At 41.7% G+C, this 25,879-nt stretch overlaps 2 protein-coding genes across 2 annotated transcripts; one reads left to right on the top strand and one right to left on the bottom strand.

Annotated features, from left to right (window-relative positions):
* Nucleotides 1-120: 120 nt before the first annotated feature.
* On the top strand, nt 121-9,584 carry mydgf (myeloid-derived growth factor). Its single transcript, XM_044361998.1, has 6 exons — nt 121-502; nt 2,021-2,071; nt 2,166-2,227; nt 2,534-2,615; nt 5,830-5,902; nt 7,883-9,584. The coding sequence occupies exons 1-6, from the start codon at nt 341-343 to the stop codon at nt 7,960-7,962; spliced, it is 510 nt and encodes a 169-aa protein (XP_044217933.1). The 5' UTR covers nt 121-340; the 3' UTR covers nt 7,963-9,584.
* Nucleotides 9,585-12,457: 2,873 nt separating this feature from the next.
* LOC122989048 lies at nt 12,458-19,303 on the bottom strand. Its single transcript, XM_044361728.1, has 2 exons — nt 17,991-19,303; nt 12,458-14,235 (listed from the first exon to the last, which is right to left on the bottom strand). The coding sequence occupies exons 1-2, from the start codon at nt 19,092-19,094 to the stop codon at nt 13,306-13,308; spliced, it is 2,034 nt and encodes a 677-aa protein (XP_044217663.1). The 5' UTR covers nt 19,095-19,303; the 3' UTR covers nt 12,458-13,305.
* Nucleotides 19,304-25,879: the final 6,576 nt, after the last annotated feature.

The raw sequence follows: 25,879 nt of genomic DNA, 5'->3' as shown, positions 1-25,879 counted from the left end.
GTGGTAACCCTAGATTTGCGCGAATTCTCGCGAGATTTGTGTGAAAGTAGAAACTTTAACCCTCACCACATTTCAAGTGATCATTTAATTCAAACCATGATCTTTCCCTAACCCTAACCAAGTGTCCTTTGTGCCTAAACATAACCAGACCTTAACCACAGAACTGTCACATCATGAACAGCGAGACAAGAATAGCTTTAAGCGGGAGAGTTTCGTCAATCCAGGGTTACCGTCTAGACACGACAGTTTTCGGTTGGTTTTTGTGATTTCCTGGTGTGACGACACTGACCGTCGACGGGACACCAGGTAACCCGGGGTACCCAAATCCGAGGAGGAAGAGATGGAGAGCCCGAATAACTTTTGTGCTGTGAATTTAGCAGCTCTGTTGGTCTTCGTGCTGATATCAGCCTGTGTCCCGGTCAGCGCGTCAGCTGAACGGACGAAGACGGTGGAGTTCAACGTGAAACCGGGAGGAGTGGTGCACACGTTCAGCCAGGGCATTGTAAGTGACTGTATTTAACTATTATCTGTCATTTCATACAGTTTGCTTTTGCATTTTTTCATTTTCAAACTCCCCCGGATACATAGCGACAGTTAAAACACATCTAAACGTTTACATGAGTCTGTAAATGTGCATGGAGGCTAACTCACTCCATTGTTCCTTATTAATCAACAGTTAACCGACTAATAACACCAAATAAACACACGAGGAGCTTCACTGTATGTTTAAACGGTGCGTCTCATTCATTAATCGGTGTCAGATTCAACATATTTGCTAATTAAAACAACATAAGTGAAAAAACTACATACTGAGCGTCTGAGCGTGATGACGACACAGCCTCTGAGCAGCTGCCACGTCGCTGTGCGTCGCTGCCACAACGGCTCCTCTGATTGGCTGAGAGCTTCACATACTGACACACTGGTTTGTATTGTTTAAAACTAAAGAAAAAATTTAAAATAACAGAATAACTTAAAAAAATCAACTAAACGCTTTATTATTATCCATTGATTATTTTTGTCCATTAATTAATCAGTCCATAAAATAGGCAAAAATAGTAACAAACAACCATCACAATAGTTTTACACAACAGTCATTTTGACTTGTCATCGCAGGAAACACACAGGTGCAACAGATGTAATGACAGCTCTGCCCATTTAAATAACCCAGCAAACCTGCTGTGGCTTACTGGGTTGAGCCCTCACACTAAAGCCCTTGAGCTGGCACACTTTCATGATATGCAGCCATTAATAAAGTTAATAATACTTTTTAATGCCTCTGTGTCAGAGCACAAAGTGATGTCCAATTAATGTAAAATAATCTGAAGTACAGATATTTCCCTTTATGAAACTGCAAAATGTTAATTATCTTTAGTATATTTGCTTGAAAAATGACAAACACAATGAATTGAGCATTAAAAGAAATCAAATCAATGACTTTTCTTTGGATCACCAAATTAGTTAACACTAGTTGCATTTTAACAATTAAACTACTTCATCTGACTAAATCTGTCATCCAAACGTGTCTAAATATGCCTATTATACCTGTCCCAAATGGCCTCATTCAAAGTCAGAAACTTGCATGAAAGTGTGTCTTTGTGGTTCATAACATGGATATAACAGTGCACACATTTGGACAATTTATACACACGAGAACTGACAGAAGCAGTTGTGCGAAGAATGAAAAAAGAGAGTGTGAGAGAGAAGTTCTGCCTGCTTTCTCACCTCCACATGCCTGGACAATCTCTGCACAAGGGGGCATTATTGTAAGATTGTCTATTAGATGCAGCTGACTTATACCGCCTTCAAAAAAGGGAGTTTTAGATGCTGTTAGATGATCTGATGAGCCCCTCATTTGAAGCATACTGATCCCTTTTAAATAGAAAATAGCTCAAAAACATTTCTCCTTCATACCCTGACACTTAAACCAAAACACAAACACACACGATTAATGGAAATTGTCATTTAAATACTTTTTTGTAGCTCTGATTAAAATTAAAGTTAACACGCTGTCTTCTTACAGCAGGAGTATGAATGCTCGTTCACGTACGCCTCACAAGGAGGAACCAATGAGGTGAGTGTCTCTGTTTCTGTCCAGCATCACGTTATTGATATTTAATTACAGCGAGTTTTGTGCTTAAATATTCTTCTGTTTTTGTGCCAAACAGCAATGGCTGATGAGTGTTGGTCTGAGTGATGACGACAGACTGTTTTCCTGCTCTGTGTGGAGGTGAGGTTACCACACACACACACACACACACACACACGCACAGAGGATACAGAGTCTCAGCTTCAGCTCAGTGACCCTGACGACCAGCGTGTCATCAGTAACAATCTGTCTCGCCTGTCTCTGTTTCCACTGAGTCATTCTTTGATTTTTAGCTCATCGTGACAGTCACAGAAGAGACGAGAAGAGAAATAACACAACAATTTCTAACAATATGGTTTAAGTTATTCATGTCTGACTTAATAAGTGTATGAATGTATGCAAATAACTTAATGTTGATAACAAATATTCCTTTTTCATTCTTGTCAGGCCTCAGGGGAAATCATACCTGTTTTTCACTCAGTTCAAAGCAGAACTGAAGGGAACCAAAATCGAATATGCCAATGCATACGTAAGTATAAAAGAAACACTGGTGCTCTTCTTTTGTAGCTGCTGGGTTTCATATAACACCACAGAAACTCTTTTTTTAAAACTCTTGTGTTAAGGTAACCATATACAATGTGGCCTATATATCAGCCAATTATATCTTAGAGCTTGTGTGTCAGTTTGAAAGGCAGCACTGTTGTTTCGATGTTGTTCAGACATAAACAAAATGAAATTAATTAAATGCATGTCTTTCTTTAAACTGATCAATGCACAGCCGAGGTCCTCACTGTTGTAATTTGTTGGAAGACAAATCACACCACAACCTGCAGGCTCCAGTTATAACACTGCAGGTGCAACACATGATCAACTTTCTTCTCAGTTTTAGCTCCTCAGCTTTTCTCCTGCTGTGTGATTAGTTGGAGTTGAGCTTGTGTCGGACAGCAGAGAGCTCACAGGACATTACTGCCTAACAAAGACAAACTGTAATGAGAGCGTTTCCTTGATATTACCTGGGATGTGTCAGGCACCCCGTCAGTGTTGAGATTAAAGCTTCTCCTGTGCCTAAAAATCGTTTCAGAGTTTAGAAATTACAGAGTCTGCACAAGTGTCAGAAAATCGAGGCAAAACACAGTTGATGACCATTTTTGCATTGCCTGCAAATAATAAACGATCCACCTATACACCAGCAGAACAGCAACACTTTGTCAGGCTTAACTTTACCTTTCTAGAGTGTTTGTGTGAGATGGATTCTGCTGCTTCTGAAACTACAGATAAAAAAATCTGTTTTACATGTAAAATAACACACGTGAATATAATATGCATGTAATACAGTGTATCTGTATGCAATAAAGAGCTGCAATGATTAGTCAATTTATTGATTAGTTAGTTAGATCAACAGAAAATTAATCATCTATTTTGATAATTGAATAATCATTTTAGTCATTTTTTAAACAAGAGTGCAGAAAAAAAATCTAGTTCCAACTTCTCAAATTTGAAGTTTTGTTGCTTTTATGTGTCTTACATGACAGTAAACCAAATATATCTGACTGTTGGACGGATAAAACAGGACATTTTAATAAATCTCCTTGAGCTGTGGGAAATTATAATGCATATTTTTCACTATTTTCTGACAACTCATAGACTAAACAGTTAATCAAGAAAAATAATCAGCAGATTAATCGACAATGAAAATAATCATTAGTTGCAGCCCCAATAGAGCGTGTTAGGGTACAGCTTAAAGGATAAGTCTGGTGCTATTCTGTATTTTACTTACACCACGAAAAGAACAAAGCCAAAAATAAATTGATCACTAACAAATATTGCGTGTGTAGCCAAAACCTGATGAAGCCTATTCTTCTTCATCATAGACGTCCATTATTGTCCAAAAAATATTAAAAGCAGCTGGAAACACACACAGGTGCAACAAATCTGTAGGTGAAAATCATCCCCAACAAATACATTATTTACTAAAAACTACAGTTCCCAGTTCTTTTAGGAAACTTTTGAGCCTTTTTCTAAAATGAAAGTATCTTAAAAACGAACAAATGGGCAGGAAAGTCAGAATGTATTAAGACACAGACTCAGGTGTTGTTGATCTTTTTTATTATATCTGTTTACAGTACGAAAAATAAAGAACATTTAATAATAATAATAATAATAAAAAACTTTATTTATATAGCACCTTTCAAAACAGTTACAAGTGCTTACAATAAAAACAAAACATTTAAAACACAGAGATTAAAACAAACTAAAAGCTATATAAAAAAATAAATAAACACATTATAAAACACAAAGGGAGTAAAACGCAAAATTGAAAATAAAAAACATGAAATTAAAAACAAAATCCAGTAAAATAAGCAGACAGCCTTATTTCCTCGGGCAGGTCGTTCCAGATCCTCGGGGCCCTGATGGCAAAGACTCTTTAGTTTTCATTCTGGTCTCTGGAAGAGACAGAAGACCTCTGCCCGAGGATCTCAAACTACACAAAGGTTCATAAGGGATTAAAAGGTCTAAACTATAATCTGGAGCCAGGTCATGAAGAGCTTTAAAGGTCATCTTAAAATCAGTCCTAAAACAAACAGGGAGCCGATGTAAAGAGGCTGAAACAGGTGTGATGTGATCGTGTCTCTTGGTTCTGGACAGTCTGTATTTTATTCATTTAAAATGTTATGATTCACAAACAGAATCAGGCGTCACCGAACTCAACCAGACAGACTTTTCTCTTGTTTCCGTCTCGTGAAGCACAAATGTCAGTTAGAAATACGTTTTACTTCATCTGTTGAAATTATGCTTCGAAGAACCTGTTTGCTGGTTTCATACACTGCTTATACTAAACTCATGGCCAATAACGCTGCTTCAAGATTTTTTTAAAGTTTAGTTTTCTGAAATTATTGTGACGAGATTTTCTTTAGACCTCCGTTAGCTTTCAGAAATCTGGCCACACAACATTAATTGTCATCATCCGAGAGACGGAGCAGTGCAGAATGTGCTTGACCACACAGTCCTGAGTACAACTGAACAAAGCATGCAATCACTTGCAATCTGCTGTCTACATCAACTCCGCTAATACTTATGTCTCCATGGAAACCAATAATTTGCTCCACATTTACCTGTACATTTTTAGATCCATGAATGATGGTTTGAACTACTGTACATCCAAGCCTGCATCATCTTTGACAAACTAACCGCAGGCAGAGAAAAAGTGACACTGAAACTTTATTTTGTTCTGGAAGTCAAACTGAGAGTCGTGTCTTTGCGTATAATGTTTCGTGGAAGGTTAATGTCCAGACTCTTCTCTGAGCTCAGTCACTTAGCGGAGGTCTGCCGTGTCTGATGTGGTCGTCGGTGAAGTGAAGCACACCTTGACACGCCTCCTTCCCCCAGCAAGGACAGTCCTGACACACTGTCATTAGTGAGAGCGCACGTTTCCTCCTCCCGCTCTGGCTCCGTGCCCTGCAAGTAGAAGACAAACGCACAGAAAGTAACTTCGCTAAATGACTGGGATAAAAATAACCTCACACACACACAAACAAACAAACACTCCCGCCACCCACCCCCCACACAACATCTCCTTGACCTTGTCGTCAACACCCTCCCACTTCCCCCGGGTTGCAATTTCGTCGCAACAGACAGTTCTCATCCTGTTTTGTTTATTTTTCTCCCTGTTTTTTTTTTTCCTGTCTTCCTCCCTGTCCTCCTCCTCCTCCCCCCCTCCTCTTCATCACTTCTGCTGTCTCCAGTCGCAGACAGCGGCGGCGGGACAGAGTGACGTGCCTTTGAAGCCGGAGGAATTTACCGTAGGAGACTCAACAGGTGAGAAATTGATTGAATTTCCTAGTGTTCAATCAGCTCCCTCTGCTTGTCATGTCAATGTCTCTCTCCCTCTCTCTCCCTCTCTCTCTCTGCCTCTCTCTCTGTCTCCCTCCATCACGTTGCGAGTTTCCCACTGATCTCCCTCTAAAGCGTACGCTCCAGCTGTGAGTGGGATGCTGTTCGTCCCTGTAGCATTATTTGTTGTTATTCAGTTTCTGCACAAATCCCCACCGTGGCTTCAGTTCCGGACTGTGATTAGCAGGATTTGACAAGACACACTGAACAGCAATTAGACACTCACAGACTCCAAAACTCAGAGACTATCACAGACTTAAAGATAATCCCATCTGTGGAAAACACTTCCAGTCATGACTTCTAGCGATAGACTCCTTAACCACAGAAGGTAAATGGCTTTTTAGATGTAACGAAAATCAATGAACCGGATTGTAACTCACTCACAAACCTGCACGTTCGCAGGCTGCAGATTCTCCACAAGGGGGAGGCACTAGTACTGCTGCCACCATGACAAAAAATATTTACTCAGTGTCTTGTTATAACAAGAAACTTTTCTCATTTTAATGAGATCCTTTTCACGTTTTAGCAAGATAGTTTCAAATTATAATGATGTGCTTTTCTCATTATTATTAGATGCCAAATTATTCAGTTTTAATAAGAAACTTTTCTTGAAATAACAACTTACCACTACCACCTATCTTGTTATATCGCAATTTCATAAAATGAATGTATCTCAAGAAACAAGAAACTTCCATATGTTGTTAACACAAGACAGTCAGCGCCTCAAGAGATGATACTGTTGCCTACATCAGCTAGAAAAAGTCAATTACAAGAATTATGAGAACATTTAGTGATATAACAAGATGAAGTTGTGTGTTGTTACCACAAGAAACGTTTCTTGTTAAAACAGAATAATGCAGCTAGTAATTATGAGAAAAATTGGTCATTACAACATGAAACTATCTCGTTGCAACATGAAAAGAATTGTGTTCAAATGAGGAAAGTTTCTTGTCATAACAAGAAACGACACGTTTTTTTGTAATGGCGGCAGCAATACGCTGCTAGTAGTTGACATTTTGACAGTAGTTGCATTTTTAACATTTGTGCTGCATAGTAGCAGTGAGTGTTGCAGGTTTATTGCTCTTGTTAGCTTTTTGTGTGTTTTTGAGGTTTAACATTCAACACAGACGCCACCTGTTTGCTAAAATAAAAATTATTTGTATATAGAAACATAATTCTGTTGCACAAACATCCACCAGACACACAAATATAAATGCAGTTCAGCTTTTGGCTGTAAAACACAAATGTTAAGATTGTGTTACTGAAAGTACTTTTTATTTCCTTTCTGTTCATCTGTGAGCTCAACTTCACATTTTCAGACATCAGACAGAAGTCTAAGTGCCCTTTGTACAGTAATCAATCAAGAAAAAAATATTTTTTCTACTAATAAACAACAAATATTGAATTAATTTACTAAAACCTCAGTTTATAGTTCAAGTATCATCATATCAAGTAAAGACTATTTTTCTTTTATTCTTTCATTGTTTCCTTTGATCTTTATTTTTCTTTGGACAAATAAAAAGTAATGATCAGAATTTAGCAATGCTCCAATTAACAAAATTATTACCCATTTCAGGTTTAATGTGTAAAGTTCAAACACACACATGCAGCAGCCACAAAAAGCACTAATTGCCTGCAGGTGTTACGAGTGTTGAAAGTGCAGCAGCTGCTACTATGTTTACCTGTAGATGGAGCACATCTACATCTCCTGCTGCGGTAACTTTCCTTGCCAATGGGCCATGCAGGTTTGACTGGAACTGCAGGTCTGAAACTGCTGCTTGTGCAGTTGGACGACGATGCCGGCGGGTTTCAGGTTCATTAGGTTGCATTAGTGACTCTGTGTGTCCTTTTTTTTGTTTTTAACGTCGTCTCTGACGGTAATTTTCCCTCCTCTCTGACTTCCAGTGACCCACACAAGCGGAAAGTTCAACGCTCAACTCTCGAAACTGACTGCCATCGGACGGACACGACACGATGAGCTGTGATTGGTCGGGAGTCTGACTTGGCTTTGGTCGTGTTTTGACCAATCAGAGCACTCAAGGGAGCTCTGAGTTGAGCCTGTGCGTCACAGCTCAATGAAGGATGGATTTGGAGTTCTTCCTGAGTAACAACCAAAAAAATTGAAGTTGGATGATGATATTGTCTTGGAAACGCTTTTTATGTCAGTACATTAATCACCTGGTATGTTCTTACAACACCGGATTTACCCTAAAAAAAATAGTCCTACTTTAAATTCTGCCATAAGAGAAAGTGCTTCCATACAGTAGTTGATTCTGAAGCTATAAGACTTACAGAGAATAAATCTGTTCTGATCCACTGGTGATGTAGTGAATGTATATAGAGGATTGGAGACTGGGGGCTTATAGAGTATAGATAACATATTTAGAGTAGGGAGGGATTTATCCATCTTGTGTAATCCCCAATATCATCGCGCACACATAAACAATTACATGTTCCTCAATCTCTCTCCCTGTTCTGAGCCGCTGTTGAGGAGAAAAACCTCGGTCTGTTTCTTCATCTTTCTGTTTATCTTCATCTGCTCCAGATAACTATGAGCAGCGCATTTGATCCCCCCCCCCTCGCTCTCAATCATCAATGAGTACTACTTGTGATAGGTTTTTGTTATGTTTTTGGCCAGAAGGGATACTTGTAATACAGCAGATAGCAGCTTCATAACATGATATTAAGAGAAAGATATACACATGATGACTGTATTTTTCCAATTTTTTTGATAAATCTTAAACAGTGTAAATGTGAATTCATTGTAAAATTCCCAAGTTTAGAAAATATGACAAAGTAATGGGAATAAATGTTTTTTATTTTAGTGAAAATGACCTAAATTGTGATCATTTTAATTAGACACGAGTAGCAGGTGCTGCACCAATCCCTTATTTGTAATATTCTCCTTTCTAATTTTAAAGTATTTCAATGACTTCACGCCAACATTGTTTGAGCTTTAACCCAAAAATACTCAAATATAGAGTGCGCACACACATTTGGCTGGTATAGATGCCATCACATATTCCTGAGCCCTTATTGAACCCTTTGCTTTCATCCTTCAGTGCCACATGTGTGGATCAGCGAGGATCCTGCGCAGGTTTCTGAAGTACATCATTATTACGCGTCCTGCTCGTCTCCCCGCTGTCTCTGCTCTCTTATGTAGCGAGTAGGATTGCCTTTATCTTCCTGACATTGATCCAGCCCTCTTTAGATCCGCACAAGTGTCCACAGGACGAGTTCTGGTGGATTGATTTCAGATTTGAGGATTTTGCTGATTTGTTTCTGTGGTGGGATTACTTGTGAGACTCGTACCTTTGTTTGGGTCTGGGTTCGGTTTCTCTCATCTGTCTAGAGGTGATCGTCATGGCTCAAGGAAATGCTCAGCAGGGACGTCTGTGTCCCTTTTGTCACCGACGAAGCTCCCTCTGGGGTCACACAACAGGAAATAACCACGTCCAGATGCTGAGCCAGAATAGAAAAAAAACACACAAGATGTTACTTATTTTCTTTTCTTTTTTTTTTTTTCTACTTTCTTGATGGTTTCTGATTCATGATGATACGTGATGGATGTTTCAATAAAGACGCGTTGTCAGTGTTCTGGAGATAACTCACTGTTTCTGGTTTGTTATGTCAGTCATAATCTGATTGAACCTCCCACAGCCTTGTTAAAGGGTAAACATGAAAAGTAAGGAGAAATTTGAGTGCCAGCGAAGACACATTAAATATTCTGAGCACTGTCACCGCCGGGCCACAGTGAACATGCGGAGAGCATTTATATGCCCCTGTCATATCTGTCCAAAGTAACAGCAATTTTAGCACCAGCACTAATATATTCTTAATTTAAACTCAGTTTTTATGCAGCATATAAAAAAGCCAGTTTCTCAGCATACAAATGAGACCTCATATGAAACTTATATATTAAAATAGGCATTATGAAGAAAATGTATTCTGTAAACGTACTCAATTACCATATATTGTCCTCGGATAAATGTTTCCATGAGATAAAGAGTTTCCATTGTTTCTTCTTAATTTCTGGGGGGAAAAGGCTTTGCAGTGAGGATCTACTAAATCCAGCGGCGCATATGGGAATGTATAGGGCTTTGATCTTTGTTGGCTTATAGAGATATAGAGTCAGGAGGGATTTATTCATTTTATGTTAAGCCAAAAGAAAATCAGTAATCTTGATTGTCCTCAAATTGGCATCAGTTGGTTTGAATTTTATGATAGAGGAACTGCCATGTTTTATTGAAACCATGCGGTTTACCAGTACTTAAATGTAAAATATAGCCATGACTGTAACTATGAAACGTCAGGATTTCATGTTGACAGACTCTATTGTGTTAGTAGCACTTTGGAAGAGCTGAGTTTCAACAACAACATCATGTACATGACAGGCCGTGCCAAAAAACTCCCACAGAGTCTCCTACTTGTAAGTAAAGCATCTTATAGCAAAGCTGTGACTATAACAAACTCTGTTTGTGGCCTTGTGGGGAAAGAAGAATTGACACTTTTCTCATAAGATGGTTGTTCCGTTGAGTAATGAGTCTCTGAAGCACAATAGCTCTTTATTCAGCACCAGTTCACTCTGTCTCTGAGACTCAGAGCTGCCTCTGTGCCCATATGTCACTACTGTTTACCATCTGGAACCAGTAGAGATGTTTACTTTCAACTTTTCATCTACAGTACAAGCATCAGGAAAATATGTACACTTGATGCTGCCAAACACTGGCTTAGATTATGATGGCGTGCATTAAATAAAGAAACACTTTTAATCACACTAGCGCTGTAGTAGGGGACGCCATTTCATTCATTGGTCGGTTCACCACTTTGGTACAGAACAATGTCAACAACTCTCAGATGGATTTGGAGGGAGAAGAGATGAACACGGGAGGGTTCTGGGGGGGAAAAACATGTAGTCTTTACTCTCCTATGATAATGTATTCATGTCATACTTTCAATAAAGATATTCTTTTAAAAATAATAGATAGATTAGCATGAAGTTTTGTACACATTTATAGTCCCAAGATTATGAATCCTACTGATTTTGGTGATCTGCTGACTTTTCATCTCGTGCAACCAGCCAGCAGGTTTTGAGTGAAGTCTTGACAACTATTTGATGGATTGCCATGAAAGTTGGTACAGAAATTCATGTTCACCACAGGAGGGATTGTACACACTAAAAATCACTGGGTCAAAATTTACTCAATTTGGGACAAGCACCAACACAAAACTGGGTTAATATTACCCAGAAAGCCACTGACGACAAATACGACAATATCAAGAGCCGTGACACCGTTTACGTAAAAGTTGGCAAACTTAAAGTAAAGGCATGTTCTGCCCATCCACCTCAAGGTGTAATTATCAGTCTTTACTGCTTGAGCACCTGGTGTTTTAGTGTTATCTTAATTTACTGTTGAGTTATTTACACAAACTAAATAATCTACTTTACTTAAATTTACATGTCATGGTTTGTTATTGATTGATAATAACTTAAAACAATATGAAACAATACATTTGTGACAGTTTTAGGCTAATGTTTGTTGTGTGTACTGGGTCAAAATTACTTTTGGGTAAACCTTGTTGTATTGTGTTGTAATGTTGTACTGGTGCTATATTGACTCAAACTGGGTAAAGTTTTGACCCAGTGATTTTTATTGTGTAATAACTCAATAATCCTCAGACTATTCCTTCTGACTTTGTCCAATACTTTGGTGGATGCAACACTAATGACATTCCCATCAGCCTCAGCCGTACTTTGTGTTAGGTGCTGATTAGCAAATGTTTGCATGCTATGTAACACCCTAAACTTAGGTGCTTAACATAGTAAACAAACTAGCAAGTTAAACATCATTAATGTTAAACATTGTCATGGTGAGCATTTTAGCATGCTGACGTTAGCATTTACCTCAAAGCACCTCTGTGCCTTACAGCTGCACAGAGCTGTAGACTCATGTTTAAGCAGAAAACTGTGATGTTCTATATTTTTCTTAATGTCAACAAATCCCACAAAAAGACAAACACCAACGAGTATTTTCTTGGTATCAAAAGCCTGATAGCTCAGTCTTCCATCGTTTATTAATATTTTATTCACCGCCAAATGCACTATTTCCTCCTCTAGTGTCCTGCTGTTTTAGAAAATTACTGCTGTTCTAAAAATGAAACTACAGATTTGTGAGACTTTTTCTTTTAAAGATTTACTTCTTCAGGGGGATCAATTGGGCTTAAGTCTGAGTGTCACAGACAGGTAGGAAAGTCATAAAGTATTGAGAGACGGATTAACACACTGTTGGTTTTGATCTTTTCACTTGATTTGTTGACAAGAAAAATATGGAATAACACCAGCTTTATCCTTTAAGAAGGCATGAAGGCATTGAAATGAACTACAGTCACATTTCAGAGAGGACAACATGAATGAATGAGCCATTGATTTACTCCGTCTGGCATTCCAGTGTCTCTTTTTTTTCTCTTTCCTCTCTCACACACCTGCCCCCTATTTCTCTCTCTTTGCATCTCCTGACGTTTGGAGGGGAACAGATGGAGATTGTGGCCGGGTCGGTCAAGCCAGAGGCAGCAAAGGAGATGGGATTTTTGTAACACCAGGGGCCCAGTGAAGGGTACAACGAATGGCCAGCTGCCTCTTGTCTCCCCTGACGTGCACCCAGGTGCCGGGATGTTGACCTAGTCAGCTCGAGGCCACTCGGCCTGCTCACTTCTTATCTGGCCTCGCTAAGTTTCTCATATTATGAGACCTTTTTTGTCTCCAAATCTCCACAGATCTCTGGCGTCGCTTCCCCCGCATGAGTTCTTGTTATACCATCACGACTCCTGAAAGCAATTATCTAACCCAAACAATGCTGATACATGAGAGTGAATGTGTCTGGCTTCATAGATTGAAGTGCTCTAAAGTAATAAGGTCTTACTTTTTCCTGTCATCTTGCAATAATTGCACTTTCCTTCATATTTCTGACTAATTAGGTCTCTTCCTTTGCCCTTTTTAACTGTGCAATCTGTGGGAGTGTGAGAGGTGGGGTGCAAAGTGAGCATCTGTACAGGGGCTCTTGTTACCATCACATTAACCCAGACAGATGTTATGATGCCCTGTGTATGTTCAGCATATGTCCTCAAGAGATTTGAAGAGAAGGAGAGCTAAGCCAAGCTGTTTCTCCTAGCATACTCACCCCAAGTTGCGTCTAAAGTCCTGTCACCTTGGAAACTTGGTCTCAGCTCAACTTGGCGAGCCTTAAATCACTCTCCGCTCTTGCAGACTCGTGGCTGGTGCTGTGAATATGGCTCTGTTCGATCAGCCTCCCCCTCCTGCTGCATTTGTCTCACACTGTGGTCGAGAGCAGTCTTCTTTTCTCGGGGTACGGAGGAGCTTTGCGGGGCTCCTTGACTTTCTTTGTCTGTTCAGAGAGTTTGTGGTGTGGGTACGGCGGAGGCTTGCGACCTCTGCGGCCCTGTGCTGCAGTTGGTTTAGCTGTGGCCGCGGGGGTGGTGCACAACTGAACGGGCCCTGCTGAGGATGCTCCCCTCTCTCTGTCGGTGTTGGACACAGTTTGAGTTTCTGAGTCAGTGGGTGGGCAGCTGGCAGACGGAGGCTGGGTCAGTGATGGACAGAGCGGACCAGCAGATGGGTGGTCGCTTTGTGGGGTCTGGTAAGATCCGACTTTGGTCTCTATGATGACAGAAGGGCTAAGGGCAGGGGGTGGATGAGACTTTGGAGACAGAGGGGAGGGAGGGGAGACAGGGCTGACCCCGATAGAGGAGCAGTGACCAGGGGAATGAGGCTGAGAACCAGGGCTGCTGGAGTGATGGAGGTTTACTGTTAGAGGGGAGAGACCAGGAGTGGGAGGCCGAACCAGGAGGGTTCTTTGGGGAGACAAAGTAAGGTCATGAGAGGTGAGGTTTTGGAGTTGAGTTGGGTTGCTGATCTTAACTGAGGAAACTGCCGAAGGGAGACTACTGGTGAGCCAATGAGTTCGAGTCTTCTCTGATGAAAATCCAGAGTTTACTGGGCACATCTGCACATTTGGTGGAGATTGGCTCCTGGTGCGATGATTTCTCCTGAGGGTGCCAGATGAGTGTGTGGTTCCTGGCTGGTCTTCAGGCTCTGAGGGCCTCTGATGAGTGCTGCCCACCAACACCTCGCTGGAGCTGGAACCTGAACTGGGGCTTCTGTCTCCTCCGCTAGTGTGCTGCTGCTGCTCCTCCTCATTCAGATCAATGGACGAGGTTAGATGGTCGATCTGCTGCACAACCTAGAAAATACACACAATATGGTGATGAATAAAAAGATGTGATCAAATGAAAAAGGGCACTCCACTGATTTTACATGAGGGTCACTCAACATGTCACAAGTAGCACTACTCAGTATTTAGAGACAATTTTATAATGTTCTCTGTGACTCTGAAGCGTTCTAGTCTGAGAAAATTACCCTGATGACATCACTATGATGTCAAACAAACTGGAGTTGTGAAGTTTGAAAGATATGGGTGTTTAAAGGTGCACTATGTAAGATTTGACCAGAAATTTTTATTTAAAACATTGAAAAATTTACTAAAATTATCAACAGAATGTGAAGAAATAACAGTTTTCACATTATGTCAAAGACATTTATGTATTGTGTTGCAGAGATATCTACTGAAGTTAGAATGCTAACCAGCTAGCCCCAGCCTGTCCTATCTTGTAATACCACTTTGTACCTCTAGAGGCAATAGTGAGTCACTATAGCGTCCAGTCTGCTTTCAGCCCAACATGAGAGGAAGAAGAAGTAACGCTGAGTTGAGCCAGAGACGGTTCAGAAAGGAGACAGCGTCATTTCCTGTATCTGTGTCACCTGGGTTTCGCCACTGCCCTGCCCCTTTAGGAGACTAATGGCAGGTCCTGAGTCTATTTACTCCAATGGGAGAAGTGAACGTGAGCACAGATTATTACCGATACTTTCGCCCAATTGTCATCAAAGTAAATATTGGACCTATTTTTCACGAGTCACATATCTTCCAAACATTCTGACACTAAAATGACATTTTTCAGACAGACAAATCAGGAGAAAATTAACTTTGTTCAAGATCTGTCTCTGTCTCTGCAATGCACTCTCGTGAGATCTGGCAACATAGAAATCTCATCTCTCTGTCAGGGCAATCTTCATTTAATTCACGTGAAAATAAACCTGAACACCACAGTACTCCCTGCAGCTCTGTTTGTGTTGTTTGTGTGGGGGGGATTGTGCCTTCTGGTGATATGCCCCCCTTTATTTGTTTGGTGCAGGTGGCCAAACCTTCAACAAAAGACGCTAACGAGTTGCATCATGGGAAATATAACCAGTTTAAACTAGTGCTTTTTTACAGTGTTTTTTACTAGGGACAAAAAGTCTGCTGCTTCAATTTTGATTTTTTTTGTATCTGTCTCTTGTGAATCCCCCAATTTAAAGTGCAATACTGAATCACTGCAGTACTCCTTTAATGTAGGGCTGAAACTTTCGATTATTTTCTTTATTGATTAATCTGCTAATTCTTTTGCAATAAACTGTTTGTCAGAGGGTGGTGAAAAATGTCGGTTACAATGTCCAAGAGCCCAAGGTGACGACTTCAGGTTGTTGTTTTCCAACCAACAGTCCAAAACCCAAAGATATTCAATTTCCAATTATGTAAAACAGATAAAACCAACAACCCTTAAAATTTGAGAACTAGAACCAGAGAATGTTTGACATTTTTGTGTGATAAACTACTTAAATTATGAACTTGATTGTGACAGTTTATTATTAATTTAAAGAGTTTTCTTCCAAGTGGAGACATCATTGTGAAAAACTCAAACAGAATAATTGAAAACACAAAACTGTAGCCTTGTTAAAAAAAAAAAAAACAGAATAATTGAAAACATAAAGAAACACTGTAGCCTTGATATAGTGATGAAGATCTTAAATTATAGTTTGATTATTGTTTTCTCAAGTATTAATTTATAATTTGGGTCATTTTTGAAATGGCCTCTCACCAGATGTATAGCTCTAATCTGTAACTGTAAGTATGTCACACGTGCTGCTACTTAGTGCAAAAATGTTTACCTCAGCCCAGAAAGAATGAGATTACTATTATAGGAAATGTGTAAACTACATTTAAGTGGATTTCCCTTCTAATAGACACTATATAATAAATCATACACAGGCATACACATGTTGAAATGAGTGCAGTGCATGTAACATGTGAGTGTATGCACAACACACAAATGCTCAGCACAAAAACACAGTCAGGTTGGTGGACACACACACACACACACACACACACACACACACACACACATACACACGTGTACAATGATGGAGGCTGGAAAGATTGGAGAAAATTACACCGGGGAAAATGTTTGACCTATCTCTCCACCTGCTCTATGTGCACAGATAAATCCTCTGCCCCTGCTGGAACAGATGAATTATTACTTTGTTCTCTGTGTTCAACAACATCCTTGCTGATGTCAAAAGATTACCTGTTTTTTTTTTTTGGTTGTTTTGTTTTGTTTTGTTTTGTTGTTTTTTTTTGCTGTAGCTTTTTGGGCAAGGCATTTCATATTACTTTGAAGTACAACGTGTATATGCACATCAAGTGACTCTGGGCAGATGCTGCTTGTTAATGTCAGGAATCAGAGGAGATAAAAGAGCATGGGACCCTGGTTTTCTGCTGCTGTTCCCCAGAGTGTTTATTAAAAACAATGTTTTTTGACCCCTCAGGTCTTCATGTAGTGCTGATGAGTGTTAGAGCTCAGACATTTCCTTTAACTCTTTCAGTTTCATGCTGTAAGTTCTGAGTCTTGTACAGTTTTTGATCTGTTAGAAAGATCTCTATCATATTCAAGTGTGAGATGCTTTTTTTCTCCTGTTGTAAGAGAGAGAAGGTCTTAAATGTTGCTGTAATATCTGTATTGTCTGTCTAAAACGTTTTAAAGGATCACTCCAATTCTGTTTTATAACAGTGACTGATTGTTAGATAAAACCGAGGGTTTGCTGCTCATGCAACAGAATGATAAAACAGGGCTTTGAAATAAATATGCGACCAAAGTCTTCTCGGGTGCCTTATCTTCCTTTGATCTGTCGTCTCTGTTGTTAAAATTCGGGATTTTTCTATCACAGTGTCTTGTCTGCTCCCCTCCTCCTTCCCCTCTTTTTGTGTAGCTTGTATGCTCTTTCATCAGTGTTATATTAACACTGTCACACAAAACCTTGCACAGCCGACACCCCCCCCCCCCCATCCACCCACCCTCCACCCCCTACCCAGCCAGGAACATGAGGTTACTACCTCGGTTTTAGCTTTGACCACGTAGACGCAGATCAAATGCCAAGAGGCGAGATTTACGTGTCACTTTTACTGGATGAGGAATACGAGGCAGAGGTACTGAAGACATAAATGGATTATGAAAAGCGTCGGACGCTATCCAGCAGTGCCTGGAGCAGCATCTGTCCATGAGGAGGGAGAGTGGAGGAAGAGATGAGAGAACAGAGAGGAGGGAAGACAGAAAAAGATGCAGAGAGGAAAGCGACTGCTTTGCCTAAAGTCACACAGCATCTTCTCAGCAACCTCTGAAAGCATCAGGCAAATGAGGCATAACTATTGTGTCATTCACCTCTGTGAAAATGTAGCCATGAATTCAGAACGAGCGCTGTATACAGAAGGCTTAGAGACAGATGACGGTGGAGAGTTGGAGAGACAGTTTGCAGACTGTGGTGGATTCATGCAACCCTGCTGCTGACTTTTTAAATGCATATTAAAGTGTAAGTGTAGAAGCCCTTGAGGGTTTTTAGCACAAGCACAAACATTTCCTGCATGAGGAAAAATCACTGTGAGAGGATGCAGTAACTTCTCTGTACCTATTCTGAACTGATTTTGTCTTTTTAGATGTAGATAGAAATGTGATGATTAATAGGTGAAGACCAAACATGAATCAGACACTAAACAGCTTTTGTCTTATTGTTTCTTACTAATTATTTTTTATGAGTAAATCAAAAATCAATAAAAATCTGTATTTTTACCTCTTTCATTTCCTGGTGAACATCCCTCAGCGCTGCAAGAACCTGTTCCAGGTTGTCCACCACTCGTTTAATCTGGTTTCGGACCACTTTTCTGTTGCAGCCTGCTTCCTTCCTCTGTGACTCCCCTTCTCTGTTTGCTTGTTTGTGCTGGACCCATGTCTGGTTCTGGCCCAGGACCGCAATGCGCTCTGAGCTCGGTCTGGGTTTCCTGGGGCCTCGTAGAGTCGCGGTACAGCCCAGGCCTCTCTGTGGAACCTCTGTGGAGAAGGTGACTCCGTTGAGGGGGCCATTGAAACCCTCCACAGGTGGATCCCTCAGCGCTGTCAGGTCTTTCTGGCTCTGGGAGTTCCTGCTGATGTAGCTGAAGCTGGAACTGAACCCGTGCTGCCTCTCGATTAATCCCTGAGTGTCTGAGCTCAGCCAGCTGGATGAATGGAGGTCTCTCTGACGAATAGTGTGGCTGGCGTAGTCCCACACCTTCCCCCTCCTGTCCTCCATGCACGCCACAACAGGCACCTTACAGTTTGGCTCCTCAGCCAGTAGTGCAGGAACAGAAACCGGAGGGGGTCCCATCAGTGGCCCATATTTCCTGACTGTGGTGCTAGTCGCGTCATTCTGCGCATGAAGGAGGCTCAGGTGGCTGCTAACAAAGGTGTGGTTGTTCTGGGCAGAAGTGGAGCTGTTGCCCAGACCCTGCGGCCCGTCCCCTGGGCTGATCTGTGCGTTGGGGTCTGGTTCCAGCTCTGGAGACTGGTTCCACCTGGCAGGACTGTCCTCCCTTTGCTTCCCCAGACTCCCTGGCAGGATGTGGTGCCCCCTCAGCATCACTGGCAGCATCCTCGCCATCCCCACGCCATTACACCGAAGCTCACCCTTCTTTGCTCTGTCCTTCCCCTGAATGGAGAAGAACCCAATCCCTTTGGCTCTCTCCAGCGGGGTCAGGTTGCTGCGGGCCTCAGAGTTGGATTTGTATGGTCCGTTGAGCCCCAGGTCACTGCTGTGGTGGGGCTTCAGACTATTGCGCAGCCACGGGATGAAGTGAGGGGTGTGAGGCTTGAAGCCTTTCTGCTCCCCAGGCGCTGGAGCCCTGCTGTCAGAGAACATGGTGATGGATGATGTCTTGCAGCCTCACAGAAAGAAGAAGAAGCAGAAGAGGAACAGGAGGACTCCTGAGACACAGAGAGCTTCCTCCTTTTCTTCCATGAATCTCCTCCTACCTTTGCCATTAACATGGACTGTATCTGCTCTATCTTTTTGTTATTTTTCCCCTTCCCTCTCCCTCTCCTACTCTGTTTCCAAAACTTTTATCTGCTTTTTCCCCTCTTCGGCTCAGATCCCACCCACCCACTCCCCTTTTGCTGTTGGAAGCCTGTTTCTGATTTTATCGCCCTGCTTTTTTACCCTCTTCTTTCCCCTCCGTGCCCGCTTCTCCTCCCACTACTCTCTCGACGTTGTAGTGCTCTTGAGCCCCTCACCCCCTCGTTGGGCTGGCCTCAGAGATGCTGAGGGCCTCTCTCTCTCTCTCCGTCTTCTCTCTCTGCCTGCCTGCGTCTCACTGGCTCGGTAGCAGTGGAGGCTTCCTGTCTCTACATCTCTCTCTCTCTCTCTCTCTTCCTGTCTCTCTCTCCCCCCCGCACTGCGCTGCGCTGCCTCCTATCCTCGCTCTTTCTTCCTCCCACTCCCTCTCACTGCTCTAACTCCCTTTCTCTATTTCCCTCTTCTCTCCCCATCTCTGTCTCTTCTCTCTGTTACTCTCCGATCACATCTGAGAAACCCCTTATCATCCTCTGTCATTGCAACTCTGTCTTACTCTCCTCTCTTTTCCTCCCCTCTCTGTCACTCTCTTTCTCTCCCCCCACCCCTACCCAAACCCAGGAGGGAGAGCAGCTGAACTTCAATCAAGCCAGTGTTATTAATCCCCCGTTAGCCAATGTATATCCACGTGATTCCCCCTGCCTCCATTCTCATCTGATTACTCCCTCCCCAGCTCAACCCTCCACAATTAAATGCTGCTTAGGATACCAGAGTGGGTTTAAAGGAGGATGGCAGCAGGAAGGGATGGAGGAGGAATAGTAGGGGGGCACATAATTGCGACCTACTAGATCAGAGATCAGCAGTTTGACAGAAACTATAAGCTGTCCAGCTGCAAACAACAGCCTGCCTGTGGCACGGCTCTCCCCAGCTTATTGTAACTGTCAGCAAATCGTGTCACGTTACATCCCAGTTGTTTTCCTGTTTTATTTTCTGCAGTATATCCAACTTCCATTTGTTCCAATTATGCAGAGACAGCTGCTATTTTCGGGTCTCTCATTCAAATTCCAATTCCTGGCAGTCTGGATTAGATTTCTTGTGTCTGACAAGCCCAAAGATGCCTCCTAGGTGCCTTTTCAGTCAGCTGCGGCTGGATGGGTCCCTCCCTCTCTGGCAGCATCCAAAATGAAAAGACAGCAGCAGAGCCACACAAAAGCCCTGACAGTTGGCTGTCACTCAGCAGCGAGACCCTCAAAGCATCTGTCATTCTGTTAGTCAGCATAGCAATCTATTCCTCTGGTAGTGCCCTGTTAAAATATGACTTCATTCAGTGACATATTCTACTATACAGGTACGTGGGGGGAAGAGAAAATAGACCCAGGCTATGTGTAATCTGCAGGCTAAGAAGATTCCTGCCTACATGTCGACAGACTGCTGTCAGCCGGTAATGACCGCAAGTCTGGATAAAAAAACGATAAAGAGTGGAAGTAATAGAGCAGCCAGTGTTAATCCTTCAGAGCTTCTTTTTCTGCAGGACATACTGGTGAATGCACGAATGTGTGAACAACCAAGGTCTGTCTCTATGTGATGATGAGTTTGTGTTTAAAAATGTAACTGTGAATGCATGTTGGTGTGTGTGTGAATGTGTCTGCATATTCATGTTTGAAAGGTTTTACATAATGAGAATTTCAAACAGAATTTCATTTTGAAACAATGATTAGTCATTCAAGTTCATGTGTGGCGCTCAGTCTCATACAAAAGTAATTCAAAGTGCTTTATAAAATTAAAATTAGATCAGAAACACACATATACAAACATAAATTAAAGCTGAACTAAAAATGTGTGACTGCATTATATCTTTATTGTGTTGGTATAAACCTGATGTTAAAGATTATTAGTACTAATAATATTGAGGCATTTAAAATGGTCATTTACATTTAGACAAAATAACCTTCCCTGAACCTTTCTGTTTGATCGATTGATTGATTCTACTGTCCACAGTACATAAACAATGCATAGCACAACACATCATTAAAAACACAACACACAACAAAATATACAGCATACAATAGTGCAAATGGGCAGGTAGCAGCCTGAGAGGTTATATAAATAATACCTGAGAGCAAATCTTAAAAAATAACAAGTGTTCTCTGATGCAGTCATTCTGTGTTCAATGCCTGTATGGCACGGGAATAAAAGACTTCTTTATGTTCTGGCTGGCCCTTTGGACTCTGAATCAACGGCCAGACGGCAGAAGCTCAAACTCTGAGTGTAGTGGGTGTGAAGTATCTGCAGTTATATGTTTAGCCTTTCTGTGTTCAGCACTGTCAAATATATTTCAAAGTTGTTTTTGTGACCTGCCAATCACCTTCCCTGCAATGTTAACAATTTTGGAGAGCCTGTTTTTGCTCCTTACACTCAAGTTGGTGTACCAAGCTGTTACATTAAATGATAAAAATGCTTTCAGCCAGGTTCCTGTAAGCCATTTCAAGTACGTATTCGCCAAAGCTCCTCAGCTTCCTGATTAAAAACAATCTCTGATTGGCTCTCTTAAAAATGCTCTCTGAGTTCTCATTAAAAGTTAAGGTCTGATCAATGATTGTGCCCAAATACTTCAAATGTTCTACTTCTTCTACAGGCTGGTTATTAATTATGACAGGGAGGATGTTACTGGTTCCACTTGGTTTTGTTTGTATTATATGTTCTTTTGTTTTGGCCACATTCATTTCCAGTTTACTTGCGTGACACCAGTCCTGCAGTACAGTGACCTGGCTGTAAGTAAGCTTCCTCATGTATGCCATTGTCTTTTATGAGAAGACCAACAAGGACAATATCATCAGCGTATTTGAATAGCCTGACATTACTGCTGTGAGCAGTCATTTCATTTGTGTAAATGGAAAACAGCAGTGGTGACAGCACATAGCCTTGTGGTGCCCCAGTGTTTAAAACAGGCTGGTCTGAGTAGACCCACGTTCATCAAAAGTCTCTGAGGGCGGTCAGTTAGAAAGCTTCTAATCCAATGAATGAGACCACCATTCACGTAGGAGGGTGCTGACTTCTCTCTCTAAACACGTAGCTAAAAGTGGAGTGAGTGCAACTGGTCTAAAATCTTTAAAAGATGTTGCTCCACAGACTTTAAGCACAGGTCTTATTGTGGATTTTTTTCCCATGAGTTTGGTAAAATACAACCGTTACACAGAGTCTAAACCAACCGAGTGATGACCCCTTTAAGCTGCTGAGAGCACTTTAAGCACCTTTCTTCTTAGACCATCAGGCCCGGGGGCTTTGTTGGGTCTGATTTTGGGGAGACACATGGCTATTTCTCTCTCAGATAGCTACATAGCTACACCACCTACCTGACTGCAGATAGTACTGAAGTTTGTGTGTGTGGTAAGACCTTGAATTCATGTCACTTAAAAGTCTCCGTTTTCCTCCAATCAGCCACCCTTTGTGAGGTCCATAAATAACATGGCAGTGAAACACACAATCATTGCTCATTTTGAAGTCAATGTGGCATAATTAAGTAGCTGTCACAGTTGATGTCCATTTAATGCTGGCTGAGCAGCCTCTCGAGTCCAGTTGCCTTTACTCCATCCATTATATAATGCGCTGAATATGTGTGTAAGTGATTGAAGGACAAAAACAGACTGAAAGAGGTCTAAAGAAGGGAAATTTCACCTCCTCAGTTCTGCTGCAGTGTTTCTTACATGTTCTCTTTCCCTGCAAACTCTCCTTTTCACCCTTTTTTTTCTACAGGAGGCCTTTTTTTGTCACTATGATGTAGTTTTCAATATCGGTGGAACAGTTGGGAGCATATGGCCTCCTTGTAACCTTGTCCACCGCCTCCTGTAGCGCTCCCTCACTTGTTTTGAGTCCTGTAACAGGGCGCCTGCCCATCGAGAAGCAGCAGAGCGTGTGTGCTGGGAGACTTCAGCCGCACGCGCGTGTGTGTGTTTGCTGAACTTTACTGCCACTGCAGATACAGTTTCCTGATTGAGTTTCTTCGAGCAGAAACAGGCAGAGAGACAGAGAGAAACAGGCAGTAACGGAGAGAGAGAGAGAAATAGAGAGAGAGCAACAGAGAGAGAGAGAGAGAGAGAGAGAGAGGGAGAGAGAGAGAGAGAGAGAGAGCATATTACTGAATGCCTTACGTAAGTTAGTGGAAAAGATAGATGTCAAAGAAAATGCTTTGAAAGGCAAAGGCCTAATGTCTGTCAGAAGTTCCTGTGCAAAATGGCTTTTAGTCACAGTGTGAATGCCTCTGGGCGCCTGAGAAATTTCTATAGTCACCTGGACAGCAGAAATGTATCGTTTGGAAAGGATTATAAGGGTTGAAATGCCTGTATTTGACTCTGTTTTTACACAAAGTGAGAATGAGAATTTTTCTGAACACAATGTTCTTTTTTGCGGTATTAAATATGGAAGTGAGCAGATGCTGTCTTCCCCGAAGTGTCCAGTGTCGCGCTGGTGATAATCCTCAGGGCTTCAGCACTGAATTCTGTATGTGTGTGTGTGTACAGCAGTGTCGTTTCTGTCCTCTCATGTATATTTTTGTGTTGTTTGCTTTTGGATTCCCCTCCGCCGTGCTTTTCATCCTTGAACAACACGTCAGTCAGGTGCTCTCTGAGGACTACAGCAAGTGAGGAAGAGGGAGAGATAGAGAGAGAGAGAGGAAAAGAGAGATGCGAGGACACCAAGAAAGAGTAAAAGAGACAGAGATGGGGGAGGAAGACAGGGGGAAAAGAGTTTTGAAAGACTTCTAACTTCCAAGCCGACTGTCATAGCTGTGCTTGCCAGAGGGGAGAGCACCTTTAAGCATACTGGATGAGTAACAATGTGGAGGGACTACAAAAGCAAAGTAATACATAATAAGCAGTGCTCGCTCTGCTCTGCTCAGGCAGCTAACCTACATGAGATTGGTGTTGAGAAAAAAAAATTTGGCCTAGTGTGGCTCAGCACACACTGAAATAAGATTTCAGAAGTATGTATGCAACCGTCAGATTGGGATGTTGGTCTCAACAAGTAGATTTCCATAGAAATGAGGAACAAAAACAGACAATGTGGTGACAAAATCAAGATGTGTCTTACTGTATGTAACCTCACTATCTGCTGCTACGCTGCAGCATAAATCAATACGTATTCCTCAGCTGATTTTGTTTGAATTTGTACAACAAAAAAGCTATCATCATAGAGGTAGCTGAATCATTTTACAGTTTCTTCTTTAGTGCCTCTCTTCTCTTGACTGCAATCTTATTCCTTTTCACTCATTAGGCCTAAAAGGCATGTTCGTTGGCTTTGATGATAAAAGCAAATCTGTGATTTTGCACAAGTGCAGAGCATTGCCTGCTGTTTGAACACAATGCCCTGTGGTTTGTTTTGCAGCACCACCCAGAACTCAAACATTACAGCGTTTGTGACCGTATTGACAGCCAGCCAGACTTTACTGTGTTATGCCAAAACCAACTGCCTGTACCCTTGCAGGGATGGAGCGTGAAAATCCTGCTCGGTTTGTCCTTCCTCCTGTAGCATCGCCGTGCGTGCATACAGCCAAGCGAGGATTTCAGGGTGTCGTTTTTGATCCTAGAGGAAAGTGTGATGCTACAATAGCTCTGTTCAACTTTGTTTAGTTCAGGTTAGGAGTCTGGCTCACGAATCATAACTCGATAATCTGTGCTCGAACATGAGTGGAAAGAGTAATGGGTGCACGTTTCATCCTTCCAGCTGCCTACTTCTTAGGATGCAGGACAGCACCTTTGTAGTCACTTCATTATGTCAAAATGATAATTATGCCCCAGTGGAAGCTCGCTTCACCAAAATGTATTAGAGCCCTCAGTCACATCCACTGATAATCAAGTCCTGACTGTCGTTTTGAAATTTAAATTTTCAGTAAAGCGTTTGAGTGAGGCACACACTGGCAAGAAAGAAAGAAAAAAAAAACTTTCCCTCCCCTCTTGACTTTTAGCTCTTACACGACTACCCGAAAAATTAGAGCAGGCAAAGATGAATCATAAAAGTTGATGTGAGGATATTTTTCCGCTTCATTTGACATCACAGTCAAGTCAAACAAAAAAAAAGGAAGTACACAGAGAGACAATAAGATGCGACCGAGTTGTACTCACATCTCAGTTTAGTCAGAATATGGTCACCTGAACTTGAAGGTAAATTCACAAAAAAAAAGGAGATTGCTGAGATAATGACCATTAGAGGATAATTGGGCACTTGATACTGCAGTAGCCTTTCAAGTGTGCTGCAGGGAGGATCTGCAGACGTGCTATTATCATCCCAGTCAATGACAGATTAACTGAATTCATACAGCGAGTGTTGCTTTAAGTTTCAAAAAACAGAAGTCTCTCTGTGTAATGAATTTCCTGTTCTACCTTTGACTGTCACGTGGGCCTGTAGGAAGTGGAAAAAGATGACCCAAACGTGAGTTGTTTGTGAGTCAGATGAGCTTGTGTTTACTTTCGTGGATTCCCAACAATGCTGGGAGCAGGAGGAAGGGATTTGGCCGACTAAATCCAGGTCAGACTTGGTCAGATTAACCCCTCTGATCTGGCAGGAAAAATTCCAACATCCAACATACTGATGGGAAGACACTTGTTTGGGGAGGAGGAAAAAAAAAAGACAAGAAGTATGTA

Source organism: Thunnus albacares, chromosome 9, assembly GCF_914725855.1.
Source record: "Thunnus albacares chromosome 9, fThuAlb1.1, whole genome shotgun sequence".
NCBI classification, from domain to species: Eukaryota; Metazoa; Chordata; class Actinopteri; order Scombriformes; family Scombridae; genus Thunnus; species Thunnus albacares.
This window is presented reverse-complemented; position numbering and strand designations above follow the sequence as displayed.